At 37.5% G+C, this 14,609-nt stretch overlaps 1 protein-coding gene across 5 annotated transcripts in view; it reads left to right on the plus strand.

The window, feature by feature from the left end:
- BANK1 (B cell scaffold protein with ankyrin repeats 1) overlaps positions 1-14,609 on the plus strand; it is a 301,708-nt gene that overhangs the window by 257,035 nt on the left and 30,064 nt on the right. For 2 of the 5 annotated variants that reach the window (XM_039222222.1, XM_039222220.1), the window contains exon 10: positions 4,956-5,255. In XM_039222222.1, the coding sequence (XP_039078153.1) occupies positions 4,956-5,255 (300 nt within the window). Of the gene's footprint in view, positions 1-4,955; positions 5,256-10,739; positions 11,041-14,609 lie in introns of those variants that run through there. The other 3 variants (XM_039222219.1, XM_039222221.1, XM_039222223.1) reach the window with 2 other exon arrangements.

Raw genomic sequence — 14,609 nt, forward strand, 5'->3', positions numbered from 1 at the left:
TCCCTTCCTTCCTTCCTCCCTCCCTTCCTTCCTTCCTTCCTTCCTTCCTTCCTTCCTTCCTTCCTTCCTTCCTTCCTTTCTCTGTCTTCTTTCTTTCTCTCTATACCCCCTTTCTCTCCCCTTCCCACCTCCTCTCCTTCCTCTTTCCCTCCCTTCCTTTCTTTTAGAACAGTCTCATTACAAACCTTCAAGTAAGTAAAGAAATAAAACTTGGAAAGAGGCTGTACTCCTTCACATAAAATGAACCTCAAGCATCATGTAGAAAAGTAAATGACAAGTTTCCTTTAAAAAAAAAAAGTCACCCGGCAAAAGGAAAAAGCTAATATTTTACAGATTTGAAAATGACCTTGGGCACGCCACTCTGTTGGTAGCTGCAGGGGAAGCAAATGGTAAAGGGTTTCTCACACAGCATGGAGACCAAAGTCTAAGAACACTAAATATATTGCTAAAGTGGAAGAACAGTTAAATGGCCGTGATTGCACTTGTTCCCGGATGCAAGATTTACTGTGTGTAACGGGGGCAGGAGTTGGGGGGAGGGGTGGACGAGGAGGACGGGGATGGTGTGGGTTCCATATTAGACTTTCTGGCTGGAGTGTTCAACAGCCTAACACACTTCCAGCTCTGGGGTCATTCTTACAGTCACTAATTATCACCCACAATTATTGATTACTGTTTAACACATAATTTCCAAATCCAAAATATGTTCTTACATGAAACTTTAATAAGACTAAAGAAATATCTATTATTAAAACTCTGTTTGCCATTATACTTTAGCTAGAGGGCTATAAAGTAGAATAAACACTGTTTCAAAAAGTGAATTTTGAAGCCATGAAATTTAGCATTTATATCCTTGAAGGTCCTGTGTCTCTAGAGTTTCAAGTTGATGAACATAAACCTTTACTAAGGTCATGTACTTTGAATTTAGAGATGAAAAGTCCTGCTTAATGGAAAGTATGGAAAACCTAATGGGCACTCCTCTCATTCTTTTGCTCATTCAACAAATATTTTTTGATTACCTACTATGCACCAAGCTCTGAGAGACCATTGCCATAGATCAGGAAGGTAGGTGTATCAATACTGGGAGTTGGGACCTATGACCCAGCAGTAGCACTGCTAGGAATTTACCCAAGAGATGCAGGAGTGCTGATGCATAGGGGCACATGTACCCCAATGTTCACAGTAGCACTCTCAACAATAGCCAAAACATGGAAAGAGCCTAAGTGTCCATAACTGACAAATGGATCAAGAAGATCTAGTATATCTATACAATGGAATACTCCATGGCAATGAGAAAGAATGAAATCTGGCCATGTGTAGCCACATGGATGGAACTAGAGGGTGTTATGCTGAGCGAAATAAGCCAGGCAGAGGACAGATACCATATGTTTGCCCATATAGGTGAATTAGGAGGAGCTTAACGGAGGACCTTGAGGGAGAAGAAGGGAGAAAATAGTTGGAGAGAGGGAGGGAGGCAAACCATGAGAGACTCTTGAATGCCGAGAACAAACTGAGGGCTGATGGGGGTGGGGGAGAGGGGAAGAGGGGTGATGGGCATGGGGGATGGTCACTTGTGGGATGAGCACTGGATGTTATATGTAAACCAACTTGACAATTAGGGGAAACTATTTAAGGGGGAAAAATACTGGGGGTGGGGAAAGAGACATAGGTAAGCAGTACACCGTCAATAAAATTCTCATATATTTTCTCACTTTTTACAGATATGAATAATTTTATATAATTATTAAAATAAATTGTTAAGAAGACAAAGTTGTCTTCTATCAAGTTAAATCTCTTTTCTAAAATTTTTAAAAATGTTTTGTATTTATTTCTGAGAGAGAGAGACAGCGTAAGCAGGGGAGGGTCAGAGAGAAAGAGAGACACAGAATCTGAAGCAGGCTCTAGGCTCTGAGCTGTCAGCACAGAGCCCGATGCGGGGCTCAAACCCACGAACCGTGAGATCATGACCTGAGCCGAAGTCGGATGCTTAACTGACTGAGCCACCCAGGCGCCCCAAGTTAAATCTCTTAAAGGAGTTAATAATAAATCGTCTTTTCCCTAATGTAAATTTTTATATCTAGTATGTTGGTTAGGAGGCCTGAAACTACTCTACAGAAAGCATTCCCCAGATATCTACAACTAGAAGTGTAATGTTGCCAAGTATATCTTCTGAAAAGTACCAAATATAAGAAGCAAAATAAAACAAAATCCACACATTTTATTTTAAAACTTTATACTTTTACATTTTACGTGCAGTGTTACTTTTGGCCTCATCATTTCATAGGGCTCATATTGGAAGTAAGTGGAGAATAACATGTCAATGTTTTTTCTTAAAATTCTTTGAGTATGGTCTTTGAGCATGATACTAGAAGCTACAACTTTTTTTTTTTTTTTTTTTTGCCAGGGAATTTGTATGGATTCTTTGATTTTAGCTAGTGATACCTTAAGAATTGATTCCTGGGAAGAGTTTCCTCATGCCCTCAAATTACTGAAAGAGGAAGGGCCACCTCCTCTTGTCCTAAGCATCAGATTCCCCAGAATGGATTTATGGACATATACTCTGGAGAAAAATAATAACAATATAAAACACTATAGAACACTTGTTGAAAACACATTGTCCCTCTTTATCTTCGGGACAGACTTGCAAGGCCACAATCACTATAGTTCCTCTTTGACTCAGACCTAAGACCATAAAGTCTGTAATTAGAATGTATCAAATACGTCTATAAACAGGTGTCCTCAGCTTTTAAGATCCTTCTCTTTGTTACACACTTTGCTACTAATTTTTTCTTTTGCAAAAATTAGAATGAGGGGCACGATTTCGTTTCGTCTTTATTTATTCATGCACAACTTGGTTTGAAGATGCTCAGGCCCCACTCCGACATGAAAAGTAGAACCTGATACACTGGAAAACAAAAAAGAAAAATGGCTTATTTCTGGTGTACAAGCACAACTTTAGCAAGAGTTGGGAAGGAAGGTGGGTGGAGAAACAAAGAGAGTTTAACAGCTCAGGAAATGGGTTGATAAAAGTAAGATAGTTGACACATTCCGCTAAAAATGAAACACTGTAAAAATGTTTCCCACACACTTAATCTGGTTTCACCTGTTATGCTGTCAGTGAAACAGAAGTCAGGAAGTCAAAATCTCAGTGCCGTATTATTCATAGGGAGAAAGGCAAAACATGCTGATTTGGAACTTAGTGGTGGGCATTTAGCCATTAATACTTCTTGGCTTAAACTGGTTGAAACAATCACATCTAAGACTCGGTCAGGGAAGGACCTCGGACTCTATCCTTATAAGCCTACCCATACAATTGCTGAGGTCCTTAAAATAATATCTTTTTATTTGCTCTTCAACTTGTCATTCCCCTAAGCTTCTACATCTTTCCACTAAAGTCCCCAAAAGTAACCTAGAAATTATTTGGTCAGATTGTCACCAAAGAGGAAGGAGAGTAGTTCTCCCTTCGTTCACATGCATGATCTCTCAGAACAGCCCAGAAAAGCAATGATTTTTTAAGTCAATGACTTAAATTCTTTCCATTTTATTGTTTTCATTAATGCTTTAAGCAAAACATTTGTCAATAGTCTAATGTTTGGGGCCCCTAAGTGGCTCAGTCAGTTGAGCGTCCAACTTCAGCTCAAGTCATGATCTTGTGCTCAGTGAGTTCAAGACCCACATAGGGCTCTGTGCTGACAGCTCAGAGCCTGGAGCCTGCTTCACATTCTGTGTCTCCCTTGCTCTCTGCCCCTCCCTAATTTGCTCTCTCTCTCGCTCGCTCTCTCTTTCTCTCTCTCTCTCAAAAATAAACATTAAAACATTTTTAAGTCTAATTTTTAATAAAAATTTTCAATGGTGTGACAGAGAGGATTCAATTTTTTTCCATTACTCATTAAACAAAGTATGTGATACCTTTGTCTTCTAAATAACTACTACTAAAACATTTTAATGCCTTCTTTAAAAAAATTAAAGATTTTTCTGAGTATTAAAACCATAAAAGATTAGTCTTTTCATATGAATTAATCTTAAACCTTTGATTATCCATACCATCATGTCACAAACCATACTTTCAGTGCCCTTTATCTAAGAATGAGGCTCATGCTGGCTTATAGAAATCAAGAGTTACATTTCTGAAACCTGTTTGTCAAGCTACAGTGAGACTTACTGTAAGAAAGCAAGTAATGGCACGTTTGGCTATCCCCCCTGTCATTTTCAGAGAAATTGAATGTTACACAAAATACCCAGTGCATGCCCTATGAATGGTAAAATGACTTCAAATGGAAAAAAAAATCTTAGCATATTCTGCTTGAAAAATAAGTTTTCAAAGCATTTGGAACTTAAGCCTTAGTTTTGTCCTTCAAATTTCTGATAGTAAATCCCTTATAAGCTAGGTGGAATGTATTTATATGCTTATGCGTTTTTAGAGAAAGATGTGGTTTTTTTTTAAATGTTTTATTTATTTCTGAGAGAGAGAGACAGCATGAACAGGGGAAGGTCAGAGAGAGAGGGAGACACAGAATGCTAAACAGGCTCCAGGCTCTGAGCTGTCAGCACAGAGCTCGAACCCACAAACCGTGAGATCATGACCTGAGCCGAAGTCGGATGTTTAACCAACTGAGCCACCCAGGTGCCCCGACAAATCTGTGTTTTAAACACTTTTTTAAGATGTTATTTTTAAGTAATCTCTATACCCAGTGTGAGGCTCAACCTTACAGCCCTGAGATCAAGAATCAAGTGCTCCTCTGACTGAGCCAGAGAGGCACCCTAAACTTTTTTTAAAAGCAAAGTTAATTACAAACTGCAGGAGGATGGTAGTAAATTATATAGTTCACTTTTCTTTTTGAAATATATAGGATCATATATAAATTATTTGGGTGGGGGAAGTTTCAAAACAGTGACAGAAGGACATCAATAATATTGCACATAATAAAAGAGTAACCACCACCTAAATATTTCATAAGCAGGGAAAATGGTGGAAGGCCAAATGGAAAGAAGTCAAAGCTGGTGTGATCTTGGAGCAAGACAAGAAACGGGAGGTGAAGCTAACGAAGAAGAAAGGGGAGAAAATGAAATGGAGAAGGAGGAAGACCCATATACATTTGCTGAGATTGAAGACAGTGATTATGACATGATATTGGCCAATATGAGTACAAAGAAAAAACTTGGGAGTCGGTCTTTTATTATAAACAGACCTCCTGCCCCTACACCTCGACCCACAAATATCCCTCCAAAAGAGGAAACCACACCTTACATAGCTCAAGGTAATGTTTTTTGTTGTTTGTGTGTGTGTGAGTGCTTTGAGAGTGGGAGGAATTGTCCTCTTTTTTGGGGGGAGTCAGAAACCCTATAGATGAAAATTTCTTTTCAAGTCATAGGTGAGTTGTACTGGCACATTTTTAAACTTAGAAACACAATGAATAAAGAAAATAAGAATAATGGATAGGGTTCTGGTTTCTAATTCTTCATTAAGAAGGATAGTTTTGACAAATTACCCAAAGAACATGAAACCACAGCTTGTACGGAGAACTTCTATTTGAAACATTTTCTGTAATTCTATAAGAAGAAAGCTCACCTCCTACAAATAATGTGCAGTACAATAAAAAGAGGTAAGTACTTTTTGCCCCAACTTGCCTTTTTGCCCCTAACCCCACTTAAAACAATTTTAAAAACTGAAAAAGATGTGAATACTAGAGTCTCAGATATGCAACCACAATTACTCTGTTAATTTTTCGCCCCAACAATCTGCCATAGAATTTCTATTGCATTTTAGACTTCAATTTTTCTAATTTTCTACTCAGTTAAATCTAAATAAAAAATTTAAAAATCCCTGTACTTTTGTATATCCGTAGCCCCAGCAAGGTATATTTACCCTATTGTTATGTTCTGGCACTGTTGTATACCATTTGGTTGGATGTACTCCATGAGTCCGTAGTGTCTGCGAGAAGACTTTCATTTATCAATGAATTTCATGCACATGCATTGAGTGCCTTTTGGGGCTAAAATGCCATCCTAGGGACTGAGAAAAAAATGGCATAAAACAATTTCTTCATCCTTGAAGAGTTCGTAAGTGGCAGATATGCAAATTAATACCTAGAGTACAATGTGACACTTTATTAGAGATTTTTGAACAGAAATGGACACAAACACTGTTGGGGGATAACTAAAGCTGAGAAACAATAGATTATACATTCAAACAATTTAAACCAAGTACTCAAACAGAACATTTAAATATATACCACAAACCTATCCAGAAGCAGCACAAGTTACTCATTTGTGCTTACTATGTTCAAGAGGAACCACTCCATTGCTTACACATTATGTATTGGGAAATATGCAATCCATATAAGAAAACTTAGCAAGTATATATAAAGTTAATTATCAGTGTACTGTGTACTTACTCAACAGTGATCTGCTGACAATGTTCAAGAAACTAAAAATTAGAAAATAACAAGTTAATAAATGTGTCAGCGAAAATAAAGTATCAGCTGGCATAGTCATCTAGATTATTATGTCAGGGAATAGGTGCAATTAAAAATTCTCAGATTGTCTGGGGGGGAGGGCGCTTGGGATGAACACTGGGTGTTATATGGAAACTAACTTGACAATAAATTATTTAAGAAGAAAAAAAGAAATTCTTAGATTGTCTAATATAGTGACCTCTAGAATAGTATTAGGTCTTAGACAAGGATAATACCTCCCAATAAATATTTTTAAAGAAAGAAAATAGATACATCTCAACACAAGAATTTAGTTGGATTCTAGAAATTTATGAAGAGGTACATCATCTATATCCCATTCCTTGGAGAGTTCTCATCACAACTCCCATGTTGTGATGTTCTACTTTTTGCATTTTATCTTCCCATACTTCTATTGGCTGCCATATTCTCATTATCTGTTTGGTTGGGTGTACTCTATGACTCCATAGTGTCTGAGAAATTACCTCTATTTATCAGTGCATTGCATGAACGTGCATTTCCTGTTCTTGAGTTGTTCTTTTTGTACATTTATTTTCTCTTTCTTTGGCAGCGGTGGGGGCAGCGGAATTCAATACCTTTATTATTGTTTTCTTTTATTTTGCCCTTGAGTTTTTAAATTTCTATATTTTAATTGTTCTGTAGTTTTCATATTATCTCTATTATCTTTGTTTGCTTTTTGAGCTATCTGGAATGCTTGATACATCCATCAAATATCTTAGCTGTGCTTTTATGTGTAAAATGAACCACCAAAAACCTAAATGGAAACTAAACTTGTTAATTTGTGGACAGCATTGGAGGGTAATGGGGAGATAACCAACTTTTCCTTAAATTACCCCACAATGTTACTTTCTATAGATCTATCCTATCCTTTTCAGTTTTCCTAGAATAAAATCCAAAACTCCAACCTACTTTATATGTCTGGCTGCCAGAACTCTGAGAGGGAGTGCGGGAAGAAGGCTGGGAAATTTCACCATTTAGAATGCACGATTTGACTTGTTCTCCCTGTGTTCAGCCCAGTGTGCAACTCTTGTGATCCAGTGTGTCTCATGTCCCATTGCTAGAGCTACTTTTGTCCAGTTCCTCCAAAGAATAACCTTCCATCATGGATGATTGCCTTAGTTCATTAGAGAAGGAATTTGGAGCAATGATTGCTCTAGACTTTCAGCTTATCCCATGTTAAATAAGAGAAGTGAGATGATTTTTCTCCTGGTTCATTTATTCATTAATTATGTAAGCATAAGGAGTTATTGAGTACCAGGTGATGAAATCTTTCTGTGTATTAATTAAGTAAATTCCCTATAAGACAATGGTACAGTTTGTCACACACACACACACACACACACACACACACACACACAGGAACTTTAAAGAATCTTAGAAATCTTGAGTCTCTAAGAAATTTTTGAAGCTATTTATCTCACCTACTTATAGCAAATTTGACACCCATCAGCCTTTATAATAAATCTTTCTACTTCAATTACACAATGTGATTTGTTCTCACTCTATTTGTGTTATATGCAGGTACCAGGGTTACAATATGTAGGGGGTTTTTGTTTTCACATTTTTTGCACTTAAGTATATAAAAGCAGATACAGTTTTTGCCCTGTATCCCAAATCAGTAGCAAAATCTGAATTGTAAATGAGGTCACTAAAGTCTCTTTTCTTTATTTCTTCCTTTCCTCTTTCATGGGGATATACTTGCTTGCCTCTTCCTTTTATGCTATTGATTGTTGATCATTCCATTTCCACATTAGGAAAACATTGCCTCATCAGCTAATTCTTTCTTGATGTTCTTTGCAGTTCACAGGGTAAGAGTCTTTCATCACATCTTTGCTTTTTTTTTTCTTTTTCATAGCTCAGGCAGCTCTATTAAATAAAATTGCCATCATTTCCCAGAAAGCCATCCATTCAATTAGAAGAACATTAATTTGCCCCAGTTCCTGCAAGAGCACAGAAGTAGTAGCAGAATGTTGGCACACACAACGTGCGTCAACATAGCCAAAGAGAAGGGTGTAGAATAGGAGATGGAAGAAGAATTCAGGATGCACAATCCCAACTTACTATTTCAAAAATCAAGAAAGTACTGGCAAGGAGACTAGGCAGATAAACCAGGGAGATACAGTAAAATGATGTTGGCTTTTGTAAGATAATAGAAAATATGTATATTGATGTCCACCCCCAGATTCCTGGCACAGGGCTCCTGAAATATTTATAATTTCCTGGATGGCAGGAGTGTTTTTTGCTTTATTGAGGCAACCCTGAATGGCTCTTGGATGAGAGCTAGTCATTAAATACACCAAGTCATGATTAGCAGCATGGAATCTTCAGCCTCAGTCCCCCATTTTCTGGAGAAGGGACCTATTGATCAATTGTGCCTATGTAAGGAAGGCTTCATAAAATCCTGCTAGTAGGGGATTCCCAGAGAATCCATGTTGTCAAACATCCACACAGGAAGGGTGATACACCTCTACTTGATGGGAACAGAAGCTCCTACACTCAGGACCCTCCCAGACTTTGCCCTATGGATCTTTTCATCTAGTTGTTTATCTGTACTCTTTATCATATCCTTTCATACACTGGTAAATGTTAAGTAAGTGTTTTTCTGAATTCTGTGAGCCACTCTAACAAATTAATTGAACCTGAAGAGGGAACCATGGGAACCATCAATGTGTAGCCAAATTAGACAGAAGCTATGGATAACCTAGGAATCTACTACAAATTATTGACATCTGAAGTAGAGTAGAAGCAGTCTTCTGGAACTGAGCCTTTATCCTGTGGGGTCTGACACTATCACCAAGTTGATAGTATCAGAATTGAGTTAAATTGTAGGCCGCTCAACTGGTGTCATAGAATTGCTTGATGGGGGAAAAACTGCATGTTTGGTGACCGTAAATGACTGGAAGTTGAGTGTTGTGACTGTGGCAGAAGTGTGAAAGTAAAGGAGACACACATAAAAGAAAGACACAGGAGGAAAACTGAGTTTCCCCATTATAGTTTTGCAGAAAGTATTGACATTCAGCTGATATTATCTAAGCAAGTAATTTCATATATCTAAGATTCAATTTCCTCATTTTAAGTTTGGGATAAATAGAATATCTATCTCAAATATTGTTGTAATCTTTCAGGGAGGTAAAGTTAGCAATAATTACCCAGCACAATATTTGGTATGTGACATACACTCAATAGATCATAATTAAAAGCAATTCTACTTTGCCTTTCCTCAGTTTCTGAGCAATGACTTTGATAAACTAACTTTAAATTATAGAAAAAGTGTGTGCTTCCTGGATTCTGGTAGAGTCAGAGGTTAAGAAAGCTATTAGAGATGGAGAAGGGGGGTGGGGGGAGATATCTTGTCCTCTAAAGGGACAAGTTGGCTTAGTCTACTCATTATAACAATTATTATTAGACAACTTTCATGATAATTTCTAATTCACAGAACAAACCTACATGGTTGGCATCAATAGCCTCATTTGATATATGAGGAAACTGACATTCAGCGAGTTCCAGTGTCTTGCCCATGATAATAAAATTAGGAAGGAGAAGATGGAGGATTTGGATGTAAATCAGTCTGGTCCCCATGTGTATTTACATGACACCACAAATTTCCTTTATTGATCTATTTATTTCTGGATTATTAATATTTATTTCCTCCTTCTGACCCATGAGATCCATGATGAAGGACCAATCTTTTCTGGTTTTGCCCATCATTTGTATCTTTCCCAAGCTTAGTGCTAAATTCATAGTAGAGGCTATGAATATTAATTGAGTGAAAACAAAGATGAATAAATGATAAAAGTGACCAAAACCACATCAGTGTGGTTCATTAGGACACTTTATTAACAGTCTGGGGAGGATGGTCAGAATAACATATTAATCTACTAATTCCTGAATTTCCCTTGTTTTAAACCATCTTATGGTTTGTTTGTTTGTTTGTTTGTTTGTTTTTAGTGTAGTTGACACACAATGCTATGTTAGTTTCAGGTGTACAACATAGTTATTCAGCTTCTTTATACATTACGATATGTTCACCACAAGTGTAGCTATCATTTGTCATGAGGCAGTGCTATTACAGTACCAGTGACTGTATTCCCCATGTTATGTCTTTCATCCCCATGGCTTATTCATTCCATAACTGGAAGCCTATATCTCCCTCTCCCCTTCACACATTTTGCCCCTCTCCACACACCATCTCCCTCTGGCAATCATCAGTTTGTTCTCTGTATTTATAGGCCTGATTCTGCTTTTTGTTTGTTTATTCATTTTTTTTAGATTCTACATATGAGTGAAATCATACCATATTTGTCTTGACAGTTGAACCATCCTATGTTTGAAGTACTACTACTGTGAAGAAGGGAGGTCATATAAAATGGGACAAATTTCTAGGATATTGACATAGAATTAAGCATCCTAACTACTTCACACAGCATAATGTATCAGAAAGAAGCTCTATTTCAACCATCACCACCATCTCCTGCTCCTGGAAATTTAACTTATGAAGCCATGAGTCATTTTAGTAAGAGATATGTTTCTGATTCTTCCATTCCATTCCTGTTATACTAAACCTAATTTTGTGTGACCAACCACAAAAAGAAAAACTCATTTTTCTTAAATGAAAAGTTTTTGAAATCTGCGTGCTCAGATATTGCATTCTTTCCGTCTTTTTCTTTCTATAATATGGCAAAGGATCAGGTTCATTAAGCTTCAAGAATATGGAGGAAATAATATGAATTTACAAGTCCTCCTTAATGACAGAATTCTTGATTTAAGACTAATCAAGGAAAGAAAGTGAACATTTTGCATAGTGTATGTAGATTGGTAGTAAAACTATATCCATAAATCATGCAAAGAGATGACTGCCTATTGGGAAAATTTTTCGACATCAATGGACAATTTTCCATTTTCCCATCATGCAATTAATAGAACCAAGATTCTTCTTCAGAGTCTATGTTGCTGATTTGGGGTAGAATGTAATTTCCCTTTCAATTTTCAATTGCTACTGAGTTGCCCTTGGCATTTTGCAGAGCAAGAAAGTTGTATATGACCTTTTTGAGAGCTACTCAGCTACTGAGACCCTGAAATGTCAAGTACAACTCAGTTGCTCTCAGAAATTTTCCACTTGGCAATTCATTTGTACTTGAAATTTATCACATACAATGTAATTGAAATGCAAACAGAAAAAAAGACCTTGTAGACTCTCCTGGGAAAATTAATCCATATCATTGTATATGTGAGAGAACAGAGTGGTCTCTTTTCTCATTAGTGAAGAAATGTGGTCAAGTGGATTAAAGTAGGCCTTAGGTCAAGTGCCTTGGATCCTACTCACTGGCTTGGTGACCTTGTCCAAGCCATTTAGTCCAGGACTTCTTATGTATATTACAGGTACTCTCAGGACAGAGGGACATATTCATCATTCTATTTGTAAGCACAATGCCCCTGTATCTCCCTGTGATTCTCTGCATCTCCCCTTTCCTTGATAGGGTGCTGATAGAGCTCTGCAAAGGAACAGTTGATCAGACCTGTGTTCACACTGTCCTTCAGAGGGAATCAAGCCTGACTGTGTAACCCAGGTGTTTTGATTTGTTCTTTCTGTCCTTCTCACAGTGGCACATCACAGACACATTGAATGAAACCTAAGAAGGGCTTTGCTACACATCTGTTTGAGTGTTGGCATAATGAGGAGGAGTTCTTCCAGCCTCATCTTTCAGAAATTCAATTCCTTTATGTTAGTGAATGGAGAAAGATGCAGTAATCAACTGTGGTGTGAATTGACATTTAAAGGTTTATATTACATGTGAAAATAAATGCAAATATTGTCAAGCACTTAGGTTTTTACTCATCAGCCGGGTGAAATCTGGCCTTTCCCCCCTTAACTCTTGATGCTTATAGAGTCTCTGTTAAATAGCTCTTCAGTAAGAAGTTTAATTGACCTAGAATAGTAGTTCATAACTGGTGGTGATTTGTCCCCCAGGAGACATTTGGCAGTGTTTAGGGACATTTTCAGTTATCACCCTTGGGACAGTGCTAATGACTAGCGGGTAGAGGCAAGAGATGCCACTACACCTGCCTATACGGCACAGGAAAGGCCCCATCACAAAGAATTAGCCAGTCCAAAGTGTCAACAGTGCCAAGGTTGAGAAACCATGTCATGGACTGTTTCCTTTGTTAAGACAAAGTAAACATCTGAGTACTTCAGAGAATGGCCATTTGAACATAAAATCATAAATGTATCAAATAGCTACCCACACAAATTGTCTTTTTTCTCACTTTAGATTTCATATATTCACAATATCTTTCACCAGCATTTTGAGTGTGTGCATCTTTTTTTCCCTCTAAATGTGAGCAGTTGGAGAAAAAAATCAGAAAATTGGCACACTGAGAAGAGTCTCCTTGGAGGGACCTGCAGCCTGGTAGAGTGAAAATTCATGAAGATTGTGAAGCTAGATGAAACGGAATTAGAATCATGACCTAGCCACTTAATAGTTGTGTGACCTTGTGACGTTACATTGCCTTGCTTCATTTCTTTAAAAAAAAAGAATGCTAAAACCTCCTTAGAGTTTTCATGAGAATTGAAAGAACACATGCATAGTACCTGACACAGAGTAGGATGCAAAAATTGTAAGATGAAGGGTATTCTGTAGACACAGAGGTGAAACAGGGCCAGCTCTCTACAGGTGATATACCTTTGGCTTCTTACCTTGGGTTTCAAATGCCAGTGTCTCATCTTGCATGACTTTTCCAAGTTATTTATTAACTATCCATAATGAACACCACATAGCACAAGTGAGACAGCCCTGTCTTTTTAGAATTTTCAATCTGCATTTCTCTAGTTTGAGTCTTAATAGTGGAATTAGCATTTAATATCTGTTCAAAGTGAGTGTAACCAGATCCTACTGGTTACCTCTTAAGATAGCAACATTTCCTGGTATAGGAATAAAAAGAGAGGCCAGAGAAGTTATTTCTGATAATCATCAAGCATGAACCAAAAGGTGAACTCATCATAGTTTCTAGAGTATTACAGTGACTTCCTCAACAACCCAAAGCACTTCTTTTCAAAACAAAAGAAAATTACTAGGAATGTTACTAGAGTAATGTCTTCACTTATATCATTATTGAATCCAAATGGTCAAAAAGAAAAAACCAGGCAATGAACCCAAATGAAGTCATATGGGAGGAGGTGAACCCCCAGATTAGTGCTATGCAAGCAATAGGTGTTCCATACATGTTGCCTGCCTGGTAACAAGAGGGAAAGGGATCTGCCCGCCCAGTGGTGGATTGGAGATGTTGCTAATAAACTCATTGCAATGGCCTCAAGCTATAATTACACAGAATTCCACAAACCAATTGCGCTCTCTCTCTCGCTCGCTTGCTCGCTCTCTCTGAATATCTCAACTTCCTGGATAAGAAACATTTCTAGAATAGAAATATTCTTATTTGCATCAAAAGGATTAAATATGCAAATAAAAACAATTTGTATTCTCCTCTAGTAGAAATTAAAATTTTTAGAAATAGGAAAAAATAATTTATAGTAAGATCTCCTAGTTTGGGAGGAGATTTTTATGAGAACATGTCTATTAGACTTCAAGTTTCCATTACAAATTGGAAAGAAAATTCATGCTTTCTCCTTAGGAGAAAATTGATATTGCCATTGAATTAGAACATTTATGCCATTTTCCATCTGATAGTTATGAGATTCCCAACTTCCGTTCTCTACCAATCTCAGAAATAAGCCTGTAACACTTCAATGACATCCTGTGTGCTGGTTAACCATTTGCAGATTCTCCTTTTAAAACAGGTCACAACTCCTGACCTCATAGATCTCCCAGGCTGTAAATTGCTTTTGGGTGGAAGACCTTCATAGTATGTGACTGATGTGACTCTCTGTAGCCATTCCAACCAACACTCAATAGAACACTGAATGTGCCTATTCAAATGTGGTGACCTGTGTTTGATAAATTTGTTCAAATTAATAACCTGTAACTATTGCTAGCTGAATGGAATGGTGGTTCTAAGCCAGTTGGCGTGCTGAATCTATCTTGGTCAATTTGCAAAGAGGCTACATCTCTCCTCTGAGCTTCAGTTTGATTAGCCAACACGAGTACTGATTGAATTAGAATGTTCTGTGGCAATGAGAAACAATGA

The sequence above is a fragment of the Hyaena hyaena genome, unplaced genomic scaffold, assembly GCF_003009895.1.
Source record: "Hyaena hyaena isolate Hyena2069 unplaced genomic scaffold, ASM300989v1 scaffold_1084, whole genome shotgun sequence".
NCBI classification, from domain to species: domain Eukaryota; kingdom Metazoa; phylum Chordata; class Mammalia; order Carnivora; family Hyaenidae; genus Hyaena; species Hyaena hyaena.